Genomic DNA, 14,548 nt, shown 5'->3' on the forward strand with positions numbered 1-14,548 from the left:
ACAAATTTAAAATGTAATTTGACGTCAATTAATTAAGAGTTTATAAAAAATGTAATTTTCAAAAATAGATTATTAAAAATGGGAATCAAATCATCTAAAAATACGAAAAAAGATATTTATCGTTTAAAGATTCATAACTTAAAGAACCAGTTGAGTTTGTTAGAAAAAGCTGTGAACAATTATAAAAACGAGGCTTCACTAGCTTCTGAATCTCACAAGTCAGAACTAATTTCGGCTTTAAACATAATTAACGATCAAGTATGTCAATTTCTAATGGTGCTAAATACATTATTGTGTTTACAATATATAAAAATTTTGTTAGTAAATGTTTACATAATGTTTTATAAAATATATAATAACAACTTTATTACAATTAGAACAAAGTGTTTAAAACAATCTTATAATATATTTTAATATATTACTTATTTAATAGTTCATTGTTTTTATGTTATTTACATATTAACATGATATGTTTTAGGAAAAAAGACTTTTATCAATAGAGAGAGAATATCAAACAATGAAGTATTGTTCAAAAGAGTTAGAAGCAATAAAAATGGAGTTAAACATAATGGCAAGTGAACATAAACAAACAAGCCATAATCTTCCATCGCTTATTAAGCAAGTTGGAGACAAAGAGATAAAATCTTGGAATGACAGTGTTCTTGAATTAAAAGCAAGGATATTTCATTTTTCAGATATACATATATATTTTTTTTAATTATGTGTATATGGTTTTGGTATAATTATGTGTATATGGTTTGGGTTTAATTATGTGTATATGGTTTGGGTTTAATTATGTGTATATGGTTTGGGTTTAATTATGTGTATATGGTTTGGGTTTAACTATGTGTATATGGTTTGGGTTTAATTATGTGTATATGGTTTGGGTTTAATTATGTGTATATGGTTTGGGTTTAATTATGTGTATATGGTTTGGATTTAATTAGACACGATTATAGAACTTCATGAAACCAATACAATATAATAGTCTTTTTAGCTATATATATATAAAATATATATATATATATATATATATATATATATATATATATATATATATATATATATATATAATATATATATAAAATAATAACTGATCTAAATATTATACACAGTTAAAAATAAAAATTCTATTAAAAATTATATCAAAATAAAGTTTAACAACTAACTTACGAAATCGTTTAACGCGCTAAATCGTTTAACTAATTTTTAATTTTTTTTTTAATTTAATTTTTTTCACGATATTACTAAAAGTAAAATCGTGAAAAAAATAATAACAAAGTTCATTGAATAAAACTGTATAAAACTTATTATATGAATTTTTCTGAAATTATCGTTGCCGTAAATGTTAAAAAGTTTCTAATAAATTATTTGTAAATAGTGATTTATTTGTATACAACTTTTAAAATCAGTGAAACAAGTGTTAAACAACAGTTAACCAATGTGTAGACCAACAAAGTGTTTACCAAAGTTTCTGAAAATTTTTGAATAATATTTGGGTAGTTTTTAATGGCGATTAATACAATCAAAATTAAAGAAAAGATGTTTCAAAACCCTCACAAGAGGAATAAAAGTTTTCAAATTAGGTTGATACAATGTATCACATTTTTATTTACAGGCGAAGAATGATTCAGTCACCTACTGTTTGTTGAAATAATAATTCATTTTTATTCATGAGATTAGTATTGGGCTTTTGATTTTTTTCAATCTAAATAAATGTTGTAACCTAGAAATAGTTATTAGATAATCTGATGGAATGACACCCACCCTAAGCATTGTTACAAAACCAAATTAAAATGTTTGTTATTCAAAATTTATACCAGTGCACTACTATTCTACTTTATTTTACCGTTCTATCAAAAAGATTTTGTTTAGTGTAGTATAGAAAAACCTACAATTTTTTTTTCTTATTTAGTGAAAAACTGTTTAAAAGGCTTTCTTTTTAGGAACGTTACGAATCCGCAAAACAGTATACAATGGAACTTGTTTCCATGGAACTGGCCCATGAACGAGAACTTCAGGATTTACAAAGACGAATACGGCGTTTAGAAAACGTAGAATCAATTTCTGAAGTTAAGCCAAATGAAAGTTTTATTGAACAATACAAGTTAATCGGCGAAAACGTTGATCTTAACAACGTCAACGAGCAAGCTTCAAAATATGATAAAAAGTTTTTAAAACTTGATGCTGCAATTAAAAAGTTAAAAGACGATTTGATACTTTCTAATTTTAACAAAAAACTTTAGTTCAAGTAGTTTTAATTTGTGGCCCCTCATCCTCTATCATAAAACAATACGTCATACTTCACGAGTTGCAAAAAACACTTGTTTTTATAATTTCATTTTTTTTTATCGCGTTTAGCTTTATCGTTAATTTTTTGATACATGATTTAATTATTTTTATTTGAATTGATTTTTATACTGCAAACGATATATTCCTTTGAACACTTGTCATACTGTTCGATTGAAGATGCATGCATTCTGCAGATTTGTCTTCTTTTTGAACACTAAAAATGTATTAGTTGTTATAACATTTGTTTGTTTGTTATAACAGTTGTTATAACATTTATTGTTAACAAAAATGATACTTAATTCAATTATAAAATAAAATCTTATATTTCAAAGAGTTACGCCTAATATATAAGATAAAATGAATATTGCATCTTACGCATTCAAAACCCGCCTTGACGCAAGATTTTCCAAAAACTTCAAACCAATCAACGTTTTCATTACATTCCTCGAAATCGCATAAGCACTATAAACAAAAAAATCAAACATTTACATATTTTTTAAAACACACACAGCATATGAAATAAAAATTCTGTCGATCAATAACTCATTAACTATCTATATAATTTGAGGCATTTGAGGAGCCCATTTGCAAAACCCGAGTAAACTGATTTTGAGAAAACGGCGAAAAACTGAATTGCCCCTAGTTGCGGATCCACAGAAATTAATACTTTTTTTGTCTATTTTTAGGACAAAAATACTTTTAATTGGTCTAATATTTGTATATATGATAGATTTCAGTATATAGAATCGGGAAATGGAATTAAGTCAAAATTTTTATCTTTGTGACTTAGCGCGTTTTGCAGATGGGCTCCTCGTTTATTAATCATCATTTTAGTACGTGTTTGTAAAATCCTTCAAATCTTTTACAAGTATGGCAGGCAGTGTTTTTATGCATATTTATGCGTAAAAGTAATCATATTTAAATATGATTATATATATTATATATATATATATTTTTTTTTTTTTTGTTTGTTCATTTAACAATATTCTCTGGTAAAAGTGTCGTTGGTACATAATATATGAAGAACACGGAAACTCGAAGAGGATCATAAGATCCTGTCACCGAGAACCGTTTAACAATACAAAAATTATAAACCAATTATTTCAAAAAAATATAAAATAAAAAGTAAATACCGTTTAAGAAAACCTTCATACAAATAAAATAACCTCAATTATAAAACACTGTTTAACAAAACAATAAAAAATAAAATCAAATATTTTAAATTAGTAAATACCGTTTTTATGAAAACCGTCATACAAATAAAATACCGATTAAAAAAACAATAAAAAATGAAAACAAATATTTTAAATTACATTTAGAAACACTTATAAAAGAGAAACGAGATCAGAAGAACTCGAAAATATTTTCTAATGAGAAAATAACTTTTTTCAGTTTGTTTTTGAAAGAAGAAAAATTCCAACTTTGGGAAAAATCAAAATTTTTTAAAACTATTTGGTTCCACAAATAAGCTCCGCGATAAGATATAAGAGACCTTCCAAAATTTGTATGCGAATAATGTTGATAAATAAAATTGTCATTTCTTAGATCATCTTTGTTTTTGGGCTTTATTGCATATAAATTTTGAAAAGGTATTGGAGCTAAGTTTATCTTACATTTAAATATAAAGCAAAGAGTGTTAAAAACATTTAGTTGGTATTTATTAGGAATGCTCATTTTGAATAAAAGTGGTTTTGCATGAGTAAAACGATCTTTAAAATTTATTAGTCGTGCTAGATGCTTCTGCTGCCGATAAAGAGGATCTTTATTGACTTTTTTTAGCACTGCCCTTGCTATATTTGAATAATTTAGATGGCATTGAATAAGTGAGTAATAAAGTTGAATTAATGCGTGTCTATTAACAAAACTTCTCGCTTTATATAGTACTCCAATATTTTTTGAAACTTTGTTGCGCAAGGTTTCAATATGATTTTTCCACGTAAGGTTTTCATCAATAAAAACACCAAGAAAAAGTATAACTTTTGATTGTTTTATTTGAATATTATCTATATATATTTGAGGCATATCATTTGGCAAAAGATGTTTTTTGGATTTTGGATGAAATAGAGTCCATTTAGTTTTTTCTATGTTAATTGATAACTTATTAGACTTAAACCATTTTGAAATTTTAATTAGCTCTATGTTCATGTCATTAAATAGTGTTATGAAATTATTGCTAGACAAAAAAAAGTTTGTGTCATCAGCAAACATTACTGTTTTTAAATTTGAGGCATTATAAAGATCATTGATATAAATGAGAAAAAGAAGTGGTCCTAGTATAGACCCTTGGGGGACACCACATGTTATATCTAGTAAATTTGTTGTAGAGAATACATCAATTTGCACATACTGTTTACGATTGCTTAAATAGCTCTTAAGTAATTTTAGAAAATTACCACAGATTCCATAATTTTCTAGTTTTTTAATAAGAATCTCATGATTTATTGTATCGAAGGCTTTTGATAGATCTATGAACACTGCAAGAGTAAATTGTGATTTTTCAAACGAATCTGCAATACTTCTAGTCAGATGAAGCACTGCGTGTTCAGTGGAATTATGTTTTTTAAACCCATATTGGGTTGTACTTAGTATTTTATTTTTAGAAAGATGATCATAAATTTTATTGTAAAGGATCCTTTCATAAATCTTTGAAAAACCAGAAAGTACAGAAATTGGACGATAACTAGTATAATATATATATATATATATATATATATATATATATATATATATATATATATATATATATATATATATATATATATATATATATATATATATATATATATATTTATGATTAATGTACCATAAAAATTTATCATGTTAGCAAACTTAACAATGCTAGTGCTAACTTTTACGACAAGAAACTTCTTAAGCAAATGCAAGCAACAAAAAAATATTCATATCAAGTTTTAGACTCGATGACTCAGGCTCATGACAAAACTAGATGATAAAATAAAGAGCTTTTGAAGCACTCGTTTAATAAAAAAGAAAATTTTTAGTTGTTCTTTAATAATAAATTTTTTTGTAAACTTTCTTTTATTCATTATTCATTATTTATCTATAGTTTATTTAAAGTTTATTTATTAAGATATTTTCATGTTGTTAATTAAATAACTTTGTTGAGTTGTTCTGTACTTTGCTCTGTTAAATCACAATATTGTATAAAAAAGGAGGCTGTTATTTTTCATATTGTTTTTTTTGTTAAATATTGTAGTAAACTGTAACCAATTGCATCAGAGAAATGTTTTTAAACATTTTCCTGGAACGATTTGGTTTAATTTTAAATAAAATAACATTTTGGTAAGTTTTTAGGTCGTCGACAAAAAAAGTTGTAAACTCATATAACACGTTTTATTATGCTATTGCTTGCTATGCAATTTTTTAATTGCTTGCTATAAAAATATTACTCGGTATGCAATTTATTTATGATATTTTATATTATAAACTAAAATGTGTTTTACAATATAGGTTCTATTTAAACACGCACAAGGTACATATTAGTGCGTGTAAATCTAGAGTTCACCTAAAAACGTGTTTGTGGGGTGTTCTTTGAGATTTTTTGGTTTTTAGAGATTTAAATATAAGCTTCAAATTGCGCTCACGGCTGCTAATATTTCTAACTAGTTTTGTTTAAATTTTTCAGGTTTATTAATTTGGTTATTAATAAAATGTAAACAGAGTGTTAACAATGGTAGTTCTGAAAACACACTTTACAATTAATATGCACCCCCTGTGATATCTAAACAATGCGGAAAATAAATGCGGTTGATGTTATTTTAGATAGATGGGGCAACAGTTGTAAACAATATTAAAACCGACTTTATATCGGATTTGAGCGTGCATAAAGATGGAATGTTTTTGTACAATTTTAACTAATAATAAGCGCTGAATAAAACCGTTTTATAATTATTATCAAAAAACGTTGATTTGTTTAAGCAGTTGCAAGTGAGCGTTATTAATGTTATATATAAACGTTTAAGGCGTTATTATTGTTATATATAAATGTCCAAAATGGTTTTCCACATGAATTCTTGGAGTTCTCTCAAACAAGTGTGCTTTTGAAAAAAGGCTTTCCAAAATGCAAAAATTTAGAGTTTTGAACTTACCATTAGGTTTCTTGGCTCAAATACTAAAAAGTCCTAGATCCGACCCTGATTATTCTTATTATTAAGTTTTAAACCTAATAACTGATATAGTTAATTTGATTCAAAATTTGCATATAATTAATGGTTACACACTTAAGAATTGTTAATTTCAAAAATAATTTCATAATTCAGTTTTTATTGAAACGTAATTATAATAATTGTATGACTCAAATTTACTGATGATATAGTTTGTTATAAGATAGTAACATTTAAGACGTCTTCTCGATGTCTAAACGTCCGACGGACGTCTTATGGACGTCCAGAAAATCAGAAGACGTTTTACGGTCGACATCCGGACGACGCGTGCCCTCTGGGTTATCTAAAAAAAAACTGTTCTATTAAAAAAATTAAGGGCGAAAGTAAAAATAGAACTTTTATTATTATCTGCTATTTATTAATCTATCAAAAATTGAAAACGTGTTTTTAAGCACTGTAAAAGTAAACATTTAGCGAAAGATGCACCTCAATTATGCAGTACGCAATAATTACACTGACGGACAAGTTTTAACAGGTGTTTTCTTTTTGGGCTTTTTTATTTGTATAATGTCAGGGGGTTTGTCAGTTAAGTTAAATTTAAATTTACTTTTTCGATTAAAGAGCATTTCATGTTCGAGTAGCATACCTATTTTATGTTAGATTAGCATACTCATTTCGCATAAATTACAAATTTAAAAAACAAGTAAAGGTCAATTTTTGATAAAGTTGGTATTTATCTCCAAAAGTCTTGCTTTTCACATGGCCAACTATAGATTGCGTCTTCAAGAACAAGGTTATTTAATAGTTTGTTTTTTAAAGTTGATAAATATTGGTTTTGAGGTGTTTTATTTAACAAGTATTACTTAAACAATGTTGTGTTTACAAATCTACTTATTTCATAAACGGTTATTGGTTTACTATTAAACATAACGTTTTACAAGAACTTTTATCGAAACCAGTTTTTGTTACTAAAAATTCAGTTTTGATCATTGAAAAAAAAAAATTTATTTTAATATAAACACGTTCAGCGATTATTTAAAGTTGAAATTGAAAACATTCAGCGGTTATTTTAAGCTAACCAACATAATCACCTTAGTCGGCAAGATTTGTATTTTCTCATCATGATGATTGCCGAGCATGATGGCAAGAGTCTATTTTTCTATAATGGATTGTGTATTAACATTCGAAAAAGTTTCGCATAGTTTTTATGACTATTTTATAGTTTAGACTAAAGTTAGATTCAACTAAAGTTATATTTACTAAAATAAAAAAAATATTTTGTGTAAATTTATTTATAATCTGTTCAATAAATTTATTTAAAAAAAAAAGCTAAACTTAGTTACAAAGTAATTTACTACCTTTGTAGAAAAAGCATTCACATTTTGAGCATCGTATTCTAAATAAAGAGAAAACTTTTAAATCTAGCTTTTTTTCCATTTTTATTTATAAAATAACATTATTTTATATTAACTTTCACCTTGCGTGGAATTGCATGGAATCTTTGTTGCAGTGCATGCAACAATTGCTAAAATCCCGAGAAAAGAAACGTATTTGATGAGATCCATTTTAATTTAAAAATTGAAATTTTTTATTCAATACTAAAAAAGTTTTTATGTATTTATCTGTTTATTCAGCAAAGTAAAACAATACAAAGAGTGTGCTCAGTTGCTACCTGTGTACTTATTTTCTAATGTTTTTTTTTTTTTACTTTTTAGCTACGCTGCTGAGTATTATTATGTGTAGCTAATAGTACGTAAATTAGTTTTTGTTACACATACTACAGCTGACTGTAATTTATTATTATTTTGAGATTACTTTACTAGGTTACCTAGAAAAGATAATTGGGGTCATTCTTAGAAAATTTCACATCCATATTTGAACTATCAAATAATTTCTGCTGACGCCGCATTTTACTTCTCTCATTCAGCTTCTGAGAACAAGTTTCATAATCAATTATTTGAATTAAGTGGTCCTCTTTTTATCATGTCATGATGGGTTTATGAAGACTATAGACTCTATTAATAGTAAAATTTCTTTCAAACTTTTTCATAGTTGTTCAATAATTGATTTAAACTGCGCCGATCAAAACTTGTTGAGCAAAACAAACTTGCATTTTCAGGTTTTAAAAGGACCAGACGTCCGTAAGATGTCCAAAAAACGTCCCCGGGACAACGCATTCCCATTGGGTTAGGAATAAATATTTTTTTTGTACTTTTTTACTTACTAAATTAAAGTGCTGTATTTCATATTATAAGTATTACCAGCTTAGCTCTGCTTTATAAAGCCATTTGCAACTTGGAAAACAAAATTACTAATATGATACTCGATACAATAATATATACTCGATATAATAATATGATACTCGTTGATTTCTGTCTCTTTCTCTTTTTATACCTTTGAACCATTTTTATATTTAAGTGATTTTATGCTGTCATAATCAAAAATTGATTGGCAAGAAATTTAAACATTGATTAAAATGCATGTAAATGTATAAATAATACAGCAAATTGTTAAACGTTTAAAAATATATCATCAAGAATTAATTTCTTAAAGCTTTTTCTTGAATAAGCGACAACTCCATTCAAGAAAAAAATTTGAATGTTTTAAAACCATTTTGTTCCAAAGAGAAGCTCAACGAAACGAAAAGCTTTGTTTTCCTAAATTGTTGAAAAAAATGGTTGCCAAATTAAATTATCATTTATTAACTTGTATTTATTTTTATCATTCAATTTATTTAAATGTAAATTATGAAAAGAAACTTTAAAGGAGCTAATTTTACATTTATAGATAAAATTAAGCTTACGTTGTCTTCAAAAATACACGGAAAGGCCGTGGTTTGAATCCCATTCTTGGATAATTTGGAGCAGCAGTAGCGCAATGGTTTACGCGCTTGCCTCAGAAGCTGGAAATCCGTGGTTCAACACCACCTCTGGGCAAGTTTTATAAATACTTTAAGGGAGGAGGCGTGAACTTCATTTCAAATGCTCTTCCGCTGTGCTCTGCGATAAGACCGTAAAGACATTTTAGGGCACCTAAAATAAAAAAATAAACCAATCATATTAACCAGTAAACGTCAGTAGTCAGGAAAGACAAGTAACAGCCGCGAAGGAAAGTATTACTATTAAGGGTAATATTACCAAAAGATTCAATGGTAAATTTTGGCGCGATCTACTACGCCAGTTAAGTTTGTTCAAGCGCTAATTCGAAAAAAATGTCTTGACTTATAATTAATATTTAAGAGAGGATGAAACTTCTTCGTTTAAAGATATTTATTTAACATAAAAAGGAGATTTTTTTTTGTCGAGCAAACAATATGTTTTTCTTATAGTGCTTCTCATTCGGCTTTTAAATTTGCAGCTCTTATTTTCTAACACGACAAGTTTTAAAAAAATTTTGGGTAAAATTTATATAATCGTCAAAAAAAAAAGTTAAAAATGGTGTCAAAAAAAGTGTTTTTAATTTAGATTTTAGAAAACATGAACTTTTTTATTAGATAAATGTGAATCTGATTTTTATTTCATTCTTGTTAACTTTCTTTTGTTAAAAAAAATTAATTGCACACGCTATTTGTCTAAATTTTGTATGAAATTTGTCTCATGGGCTTTCGCTAGAAATGAAATGTACAAAGTACAATTTTTCTGAAAAATTTAGAACTTCACTTAAGTTAAGAAAATCTTTACACACAAAAAGTTTCCTGCACAATGAGTTTTGACATGGTTATGGTTTTAAGTTATTATTATTATTATTTTTTTTTTTTTCGATTGGCATGTCTTCTACTTGCCCAGCCAGGAAAAACTAGGCAATATAATTAACTTTGAAAGTTAACTTTGAAAAGAAATTTAGTAATAAATGTTAAAAATCGAACATCCAGTTACACATAACACGTGGTATTTTTGAAATTCTCGCTGAACTCAGATTCTCATAAATATCACTCGATAACTTCTACTAATACGATAAACTTTTTACATTTACTAAGACGAACCATTTTCTTCTACCCATAGAGGTTCGAGTTTGCGGTAGCTTAGTACATATATATATATATATATATATATATATATATATATATATATATATATATATATATATATATATATATATATATATATATATTTATATATACATATATATATATATATAAATATATATATATATATATATTTATATATATATATATATATGTATATATATATATATATATATATATATATATATATATATATATATATATATATGTATATATATATATATATAGCTATAAACGCATTTCATTTAAATAAACAAATATATATATATATGTATATATATATATATATATATATATATATATATATATATATATATATATTTATATATATATATATATATATATATATATATATATATATATATATATATATGTATATATATATATATATATTTAAATGAAAAGCGTTTAAAGCTATACAAGTTAATGGTATTTAATTTCTTATTTCAAATAATGTTACTTTTTATTTATATCTTCAAGAAAAACTGATCCAGGTTAACTGGATATCCTTTGATTAGTTGGGTTTTTAAACCGGTCTTTCTTTTTTTAATTATATGCTGAGTTTGATAAGAAAGTGTAAAAAAAGAAAGTTTTTATGACAACCAACTTGCATTACTTTGCACTCCTCAAAGTTGAAATTCACAAAACAGTCGTGCGACTAATTTACAGTGCTTATTATGTCGACTTGCAGTTTTTTATATTCAGAGAAATTAATTGACATCAATAACTTATATAATCTTGCCAGCATTGGCGTATAATTTGGAATAGTTTTAAATACATTCTGGTAAGTCATTAATGAAGAACACAAATAGCAGTAATGCAAAAACTGATCCTTGAGGGACGCCACATGTCACCTTAATCCTTTAGGATCTCTATTAGCTGACTAACTTGTGATCTAGTTAATTAGCTGGCCTTAATTACAATAGGCTTGAATCTTATGAAAAAGTCTTATGAAAGATCATACGAAAGATAAATATGTTATACGGTTATTGTAAATACGTAAGATTGGGGCTCGGTGTTAAGACAAAATAATGTCTTCTACTTGCCCAGCCAGTTTTTTTGATTATAAACTTTTTAAAATGCAAAAGTTATTAAACGACAAAATAAACAAAAAAAACTAAACTAAGTTGTTTAAAAAAAACTAAACTAATTTTATTTATATAAAACGGCATTGTATTCTTTTTTTTTTAATGACGAAACAAAATGAAAAAAAAAACAAAACAAAAAAAAAAAAAACTACTTACGATGTGTCACACAACGACTTAGTTAACAAAGTCGGTAAAAAAATTTTAACTAGGCGTCTACGGCAAGCTGCATCCGTTAAAATGTTACGGGATTCAATCAGGTTTGTAAGGCAGCTTTTGTTAATTTACATTCGTCAATAAATTTTAAAGTTCATAAAAAAATCTCTTGGCGTTCAAAAATTATGACCTTATAAAATTTGTGACCCCCTCAAAATGAGGGGTGTTCAAACTTTATATGGTCATAATTTTAGAACGTTAAAAGATCGTATGAATTTTAAAACTTATCTATGAATTTAGATTTGTTTGAGAATAGTAAAAAAATATATATATATAACTAATAGTTAAAATAACTTTCGTTGTTGTTTAGGTAAAAAAAAAAAGTTAGAGGAACGCTATAGAACGCGGGAAACTAGCAGAAGACCAAATGATCTTATCATCAAGATATAAAATGGTATTATCAATTTAATTATTTTTGTCATTATAGGGAAGAGTTTTCATACAAATATAAAATATTATCAATAAACGTGAAATATATCTAACTTGTATTATTTGAGAGTTCTAAATTTAACCGTTTAATATTGCTCATGTCATATTTCAAATAAAGAATTTGTTAGTAATTCACCTGTTGCTGAATTTATTGTACTTTACGTTAGCCGATATATAAGATGAACCCGCGGATTACTTTAATAATCTATAAGACGAACCAGCAGAATAGGTCATTGTAGTAATATAGTAATTTTGTGTATCATTATTAAAATCATAATTAAGCACCTCAAAAATAAAGTCTGCTAGTACTAATAAAGTTTTTTGTGCTAAAATAAATAAAATTGTGTTTTAAATTTCGTTATAGTCAATTTTTTAACCAAAAAATTTTAATGGTCAATTCTTAAAGTCATTTACTTTAAAAATTGACCATAAAAATTTTTTTACTGTTAAAACAGAAACAGCTTAGTGACTTTAATTTACTTTTTTTTAAGTTCTTAAGGTGCTTTACGAAAACCTAACGGTCTTTTCACAGAGTACCGTAAAAGAAAATTTAAACAGATTCACACCTCCTTCGTAATCAATTTTGCTTATTTGGTCGGAGCCGGCTTAAAACCTCAAACAATCTTAACAACGCATTAAGTTTTAGCATGGCTTTAGCTTGATCTTTAACTAGTGACATAACATAAAGTTTAATTGTATCTATTTTAAAATACTTCGAATAATTCCGATATTTTTTACATCACTGCATAGTTTTATGAAAAAAGTTACTTAAATAAAATATATAATTATGTTTAACTTAAATATTTTAAGTTTACTCAAGCGCATATACCAAAATTTGTAAATGCGTTTTTGGAGTTCCTCGTCTTTCTTCACTGGAGCTGTTTTAAAATTTGTTAAAAAAAAAACGGCTAACGTGAAATAAATAGGTTATTAAATATTTTCTAAAATGAAATACATTGAAGTATTGAAGATGTTGAGTCACGTGTAATAAAGTGCACTGAACTTTGTCTGAAATTTAAACATACGTATTAGTTTGTTAATTTCTAAAAAGTTTTATTACATAAATAAATATAATAAAACAATTAAATATAATAAAACTTGAATTTAATTCTTTTTTTTTTTTATCTTTTATAATTATTTTCAAGTTTTGTTTATTACACCAGCATGTTTCCTAATTAATGTCTAAAGTGCTACACTGCCGAATATTTCAGTTGGAAACAAATAACGTCAAAAGTTGGTTTATATTTAAAAAACGAGTAAATAAAATGATAAATTTTTCTGTGTCGACTGATATTTCTCCGAATTTTAGTAAAGATTTAGGTCTTACAATATTTTGAAAGATTGAAAATAGACATCGATGCAATGTTTTTGTATTTTTTTTGCTTTTGCATATTAGGTCATTAATATTGCAGAGGTCTAAACCGTATGTAGCAAGCACTAGGTATAGCCGATAATTAATACGATTGGTTAATGAAATTCTAGTACAAATATATTTCCTGATTAAATAAGAGTTTTAAAACAGCTCTAAAACTAAGTGTTCTATTATAAGTGTTTAAACAATTTAGTTCGAAATTAGCAGAAAGGTTAATATTTATCATAAAAAAATGAATCGTGTAAGAAAGGTTTATATTTATTGTGTAAGAAAGGTTTATATTTATCGTGTAAGAAAGGTTTATATTTATCTTAGAGTTTTGTATTTGCTTTTTGTTTACTTAAAAGAGGAGCTCGGTTTTTGAGCATTTTTTTTTATACGATTTTTAATAGTTTTACACAGTTATAATAATTATACATACTTTTAAAGACCTGATAGGTTATTTTAAAGACCTGATTCTAAGAACTATTATATCAACTGCATCAGCTAGCATGTGCTACTTCTCCGTTGAAATTACCATATATTGCTAAACCTTCAATATTTTTATTTTTAATGGTCTCAAGAAAGTTTTCGGTAAAGTTTAATAAATATAAAGGTTGATTTTATTATTTAGACAGAAAGAGTATTAGATCAATCAAAACTGGAGAAAAAAAAGTTTATTTTATATTTTAGGTAATAATTATGTAACACATAATTTTTTTCTTATGTGGTATTTAAGGTACTCTCATAAGTCCTTACACTCACAGAGCACTGTCGAAGAGCATTAAACGGCGTGAACTAGGAAATTCACGCCTTCTTCCTTAGAAATGTTGCTTTAACCACTACACCACAGCTGCTACAAATAAAATTGTTACTCTTATTGATATCTAAAAAAAAATGCTTAATTAACAATTTATTAGGCATTTTTCATTATTGATTAGACGTTTTTTAGATTTATATACATTAGGGTTTCTATATTTGGTTATATAGTTTGTTAATTTCAAAATAAAAATAAAAATTTAGATTTTTC

The 14,548-nt window shown here is 25.9% G+C and overlaps 2 protein-coding genes across 3 annotated transcripts; one reads left to right on the plus strand and one right to left on the minus strand.

The window, feature by feature from the left end:
• Positions 1-2,251, plus strand: LOC124817760 (uncharacterized). The gene is made up of 3 exons (XM_065814428.1): positions 1-258; positions 479-673; positions 1,947-2,251. Exons 1-3 carry the CDS (start codon positions 79-81, stop codon positions 2,244-2,246), a joined length of 675 nt encoding a protein of 224 aa, XP_065670500.1. The 5' UTR covers positions 1-78; the 3' UTR covers positions 2,247-2,251.
• A 122-nt stretch (positions 2,252-2,373) lies between these two features.
• LOC101240719 (uncharacterized) lies at positions 2,374-8,040 on the minus strand. 2 transcript variants are annotated; one of them, XM_065814431.1, is made up of 4 exons: positions 7,891-8,040; positions 7,772-7,809; positions 2,668-2,754; positions 2,374-2,506 (listed from the first exon to the last, which is right to left on the minus strand). In XM_065814431.1, the coding sequence occupies exons 1-4, from the start codon at positions 7,976-7,978 to the stop codon at positions 2,390-2,392; spliced, it is 330 nt and encodes a 109-aa protein (XP_065670503.1). In that variant the 5' UTR covers positions 7,979-8,040; the 3' UTR covers positions 2,374-2,389. The 2 variants fall into 2 exon arrangements, with proteins under 2 accessions (XP_065670503.1, XP_065670502.1); XM_065814430.1 differs by having other exon boundaries at positions 7,885-8,015.
• Between the last annotated feature and the right edge of the window lie 6,508 nt (positions 8,041-14,548).

This window comes from Hydra vulgaris, chromosome 12, assembly GCF_038396675.1.
Source record: "Hydra vulgaris chromosome 12, alternate assembly HydraT2T_AEP".
Taxonomy (NCBI): Eukaryota; Metazoa; Cnidaria; class Hydrozoa; order Anthoathecata; family Hydridae; genus Hydra; species Hydra vulgaris.

What these genes read in the sequence shown, in the direction of transcription:
- LOC124817760 (XM_065814428.1), top strand. Translation starts at nt 79, where the DNA reads ATGGGAATCAAATCATCTAAAAATACGAAAAAAGATATTTATCGTTTA. An exon ending in TAAACATAATTAACGATCAA is followed by an intron (nt 259 to 478) that starts GTATGTCAATTT and finishes GATATGTTTTAG; the next exon opens with GAAAAAAGACTTTTATCAAT. An exon ending in ACAGTGTTCTTGAATTAAAA is followed by an intron (nt 674 to 1,946) that starts GCAAGGATATTT and finishes CTTTCTTTTTAG; the next exon opens with GAACGTTACGAATCCGCAAA.
- LOC101240719 (XM_065814430.1), bottom strand. Translation starts at nt 7,978, where the DNA reads ATGGATCTCATCAAATACGTTTCTTTTCTCGGGATTTTAGCAATTGTT. An exon ending in CAATTCCACGCAAGGTGAAA is followed by an intron (nt 7,810 to 7,884) that starts GTTAATATAAAA and finishes CTCTTTATTTAG; the next exon opens with AATACGATGCTCAAAATGTG. An exon ending in TGAATGCTTTTTCTACAAAG is followed by an intron (nt 2,755 to 7,771) that starts GTAGTAAATTAC and finishes TTTTGTTTATAG; the next exon opens with TGCTTATGCGATTTCGAGGA.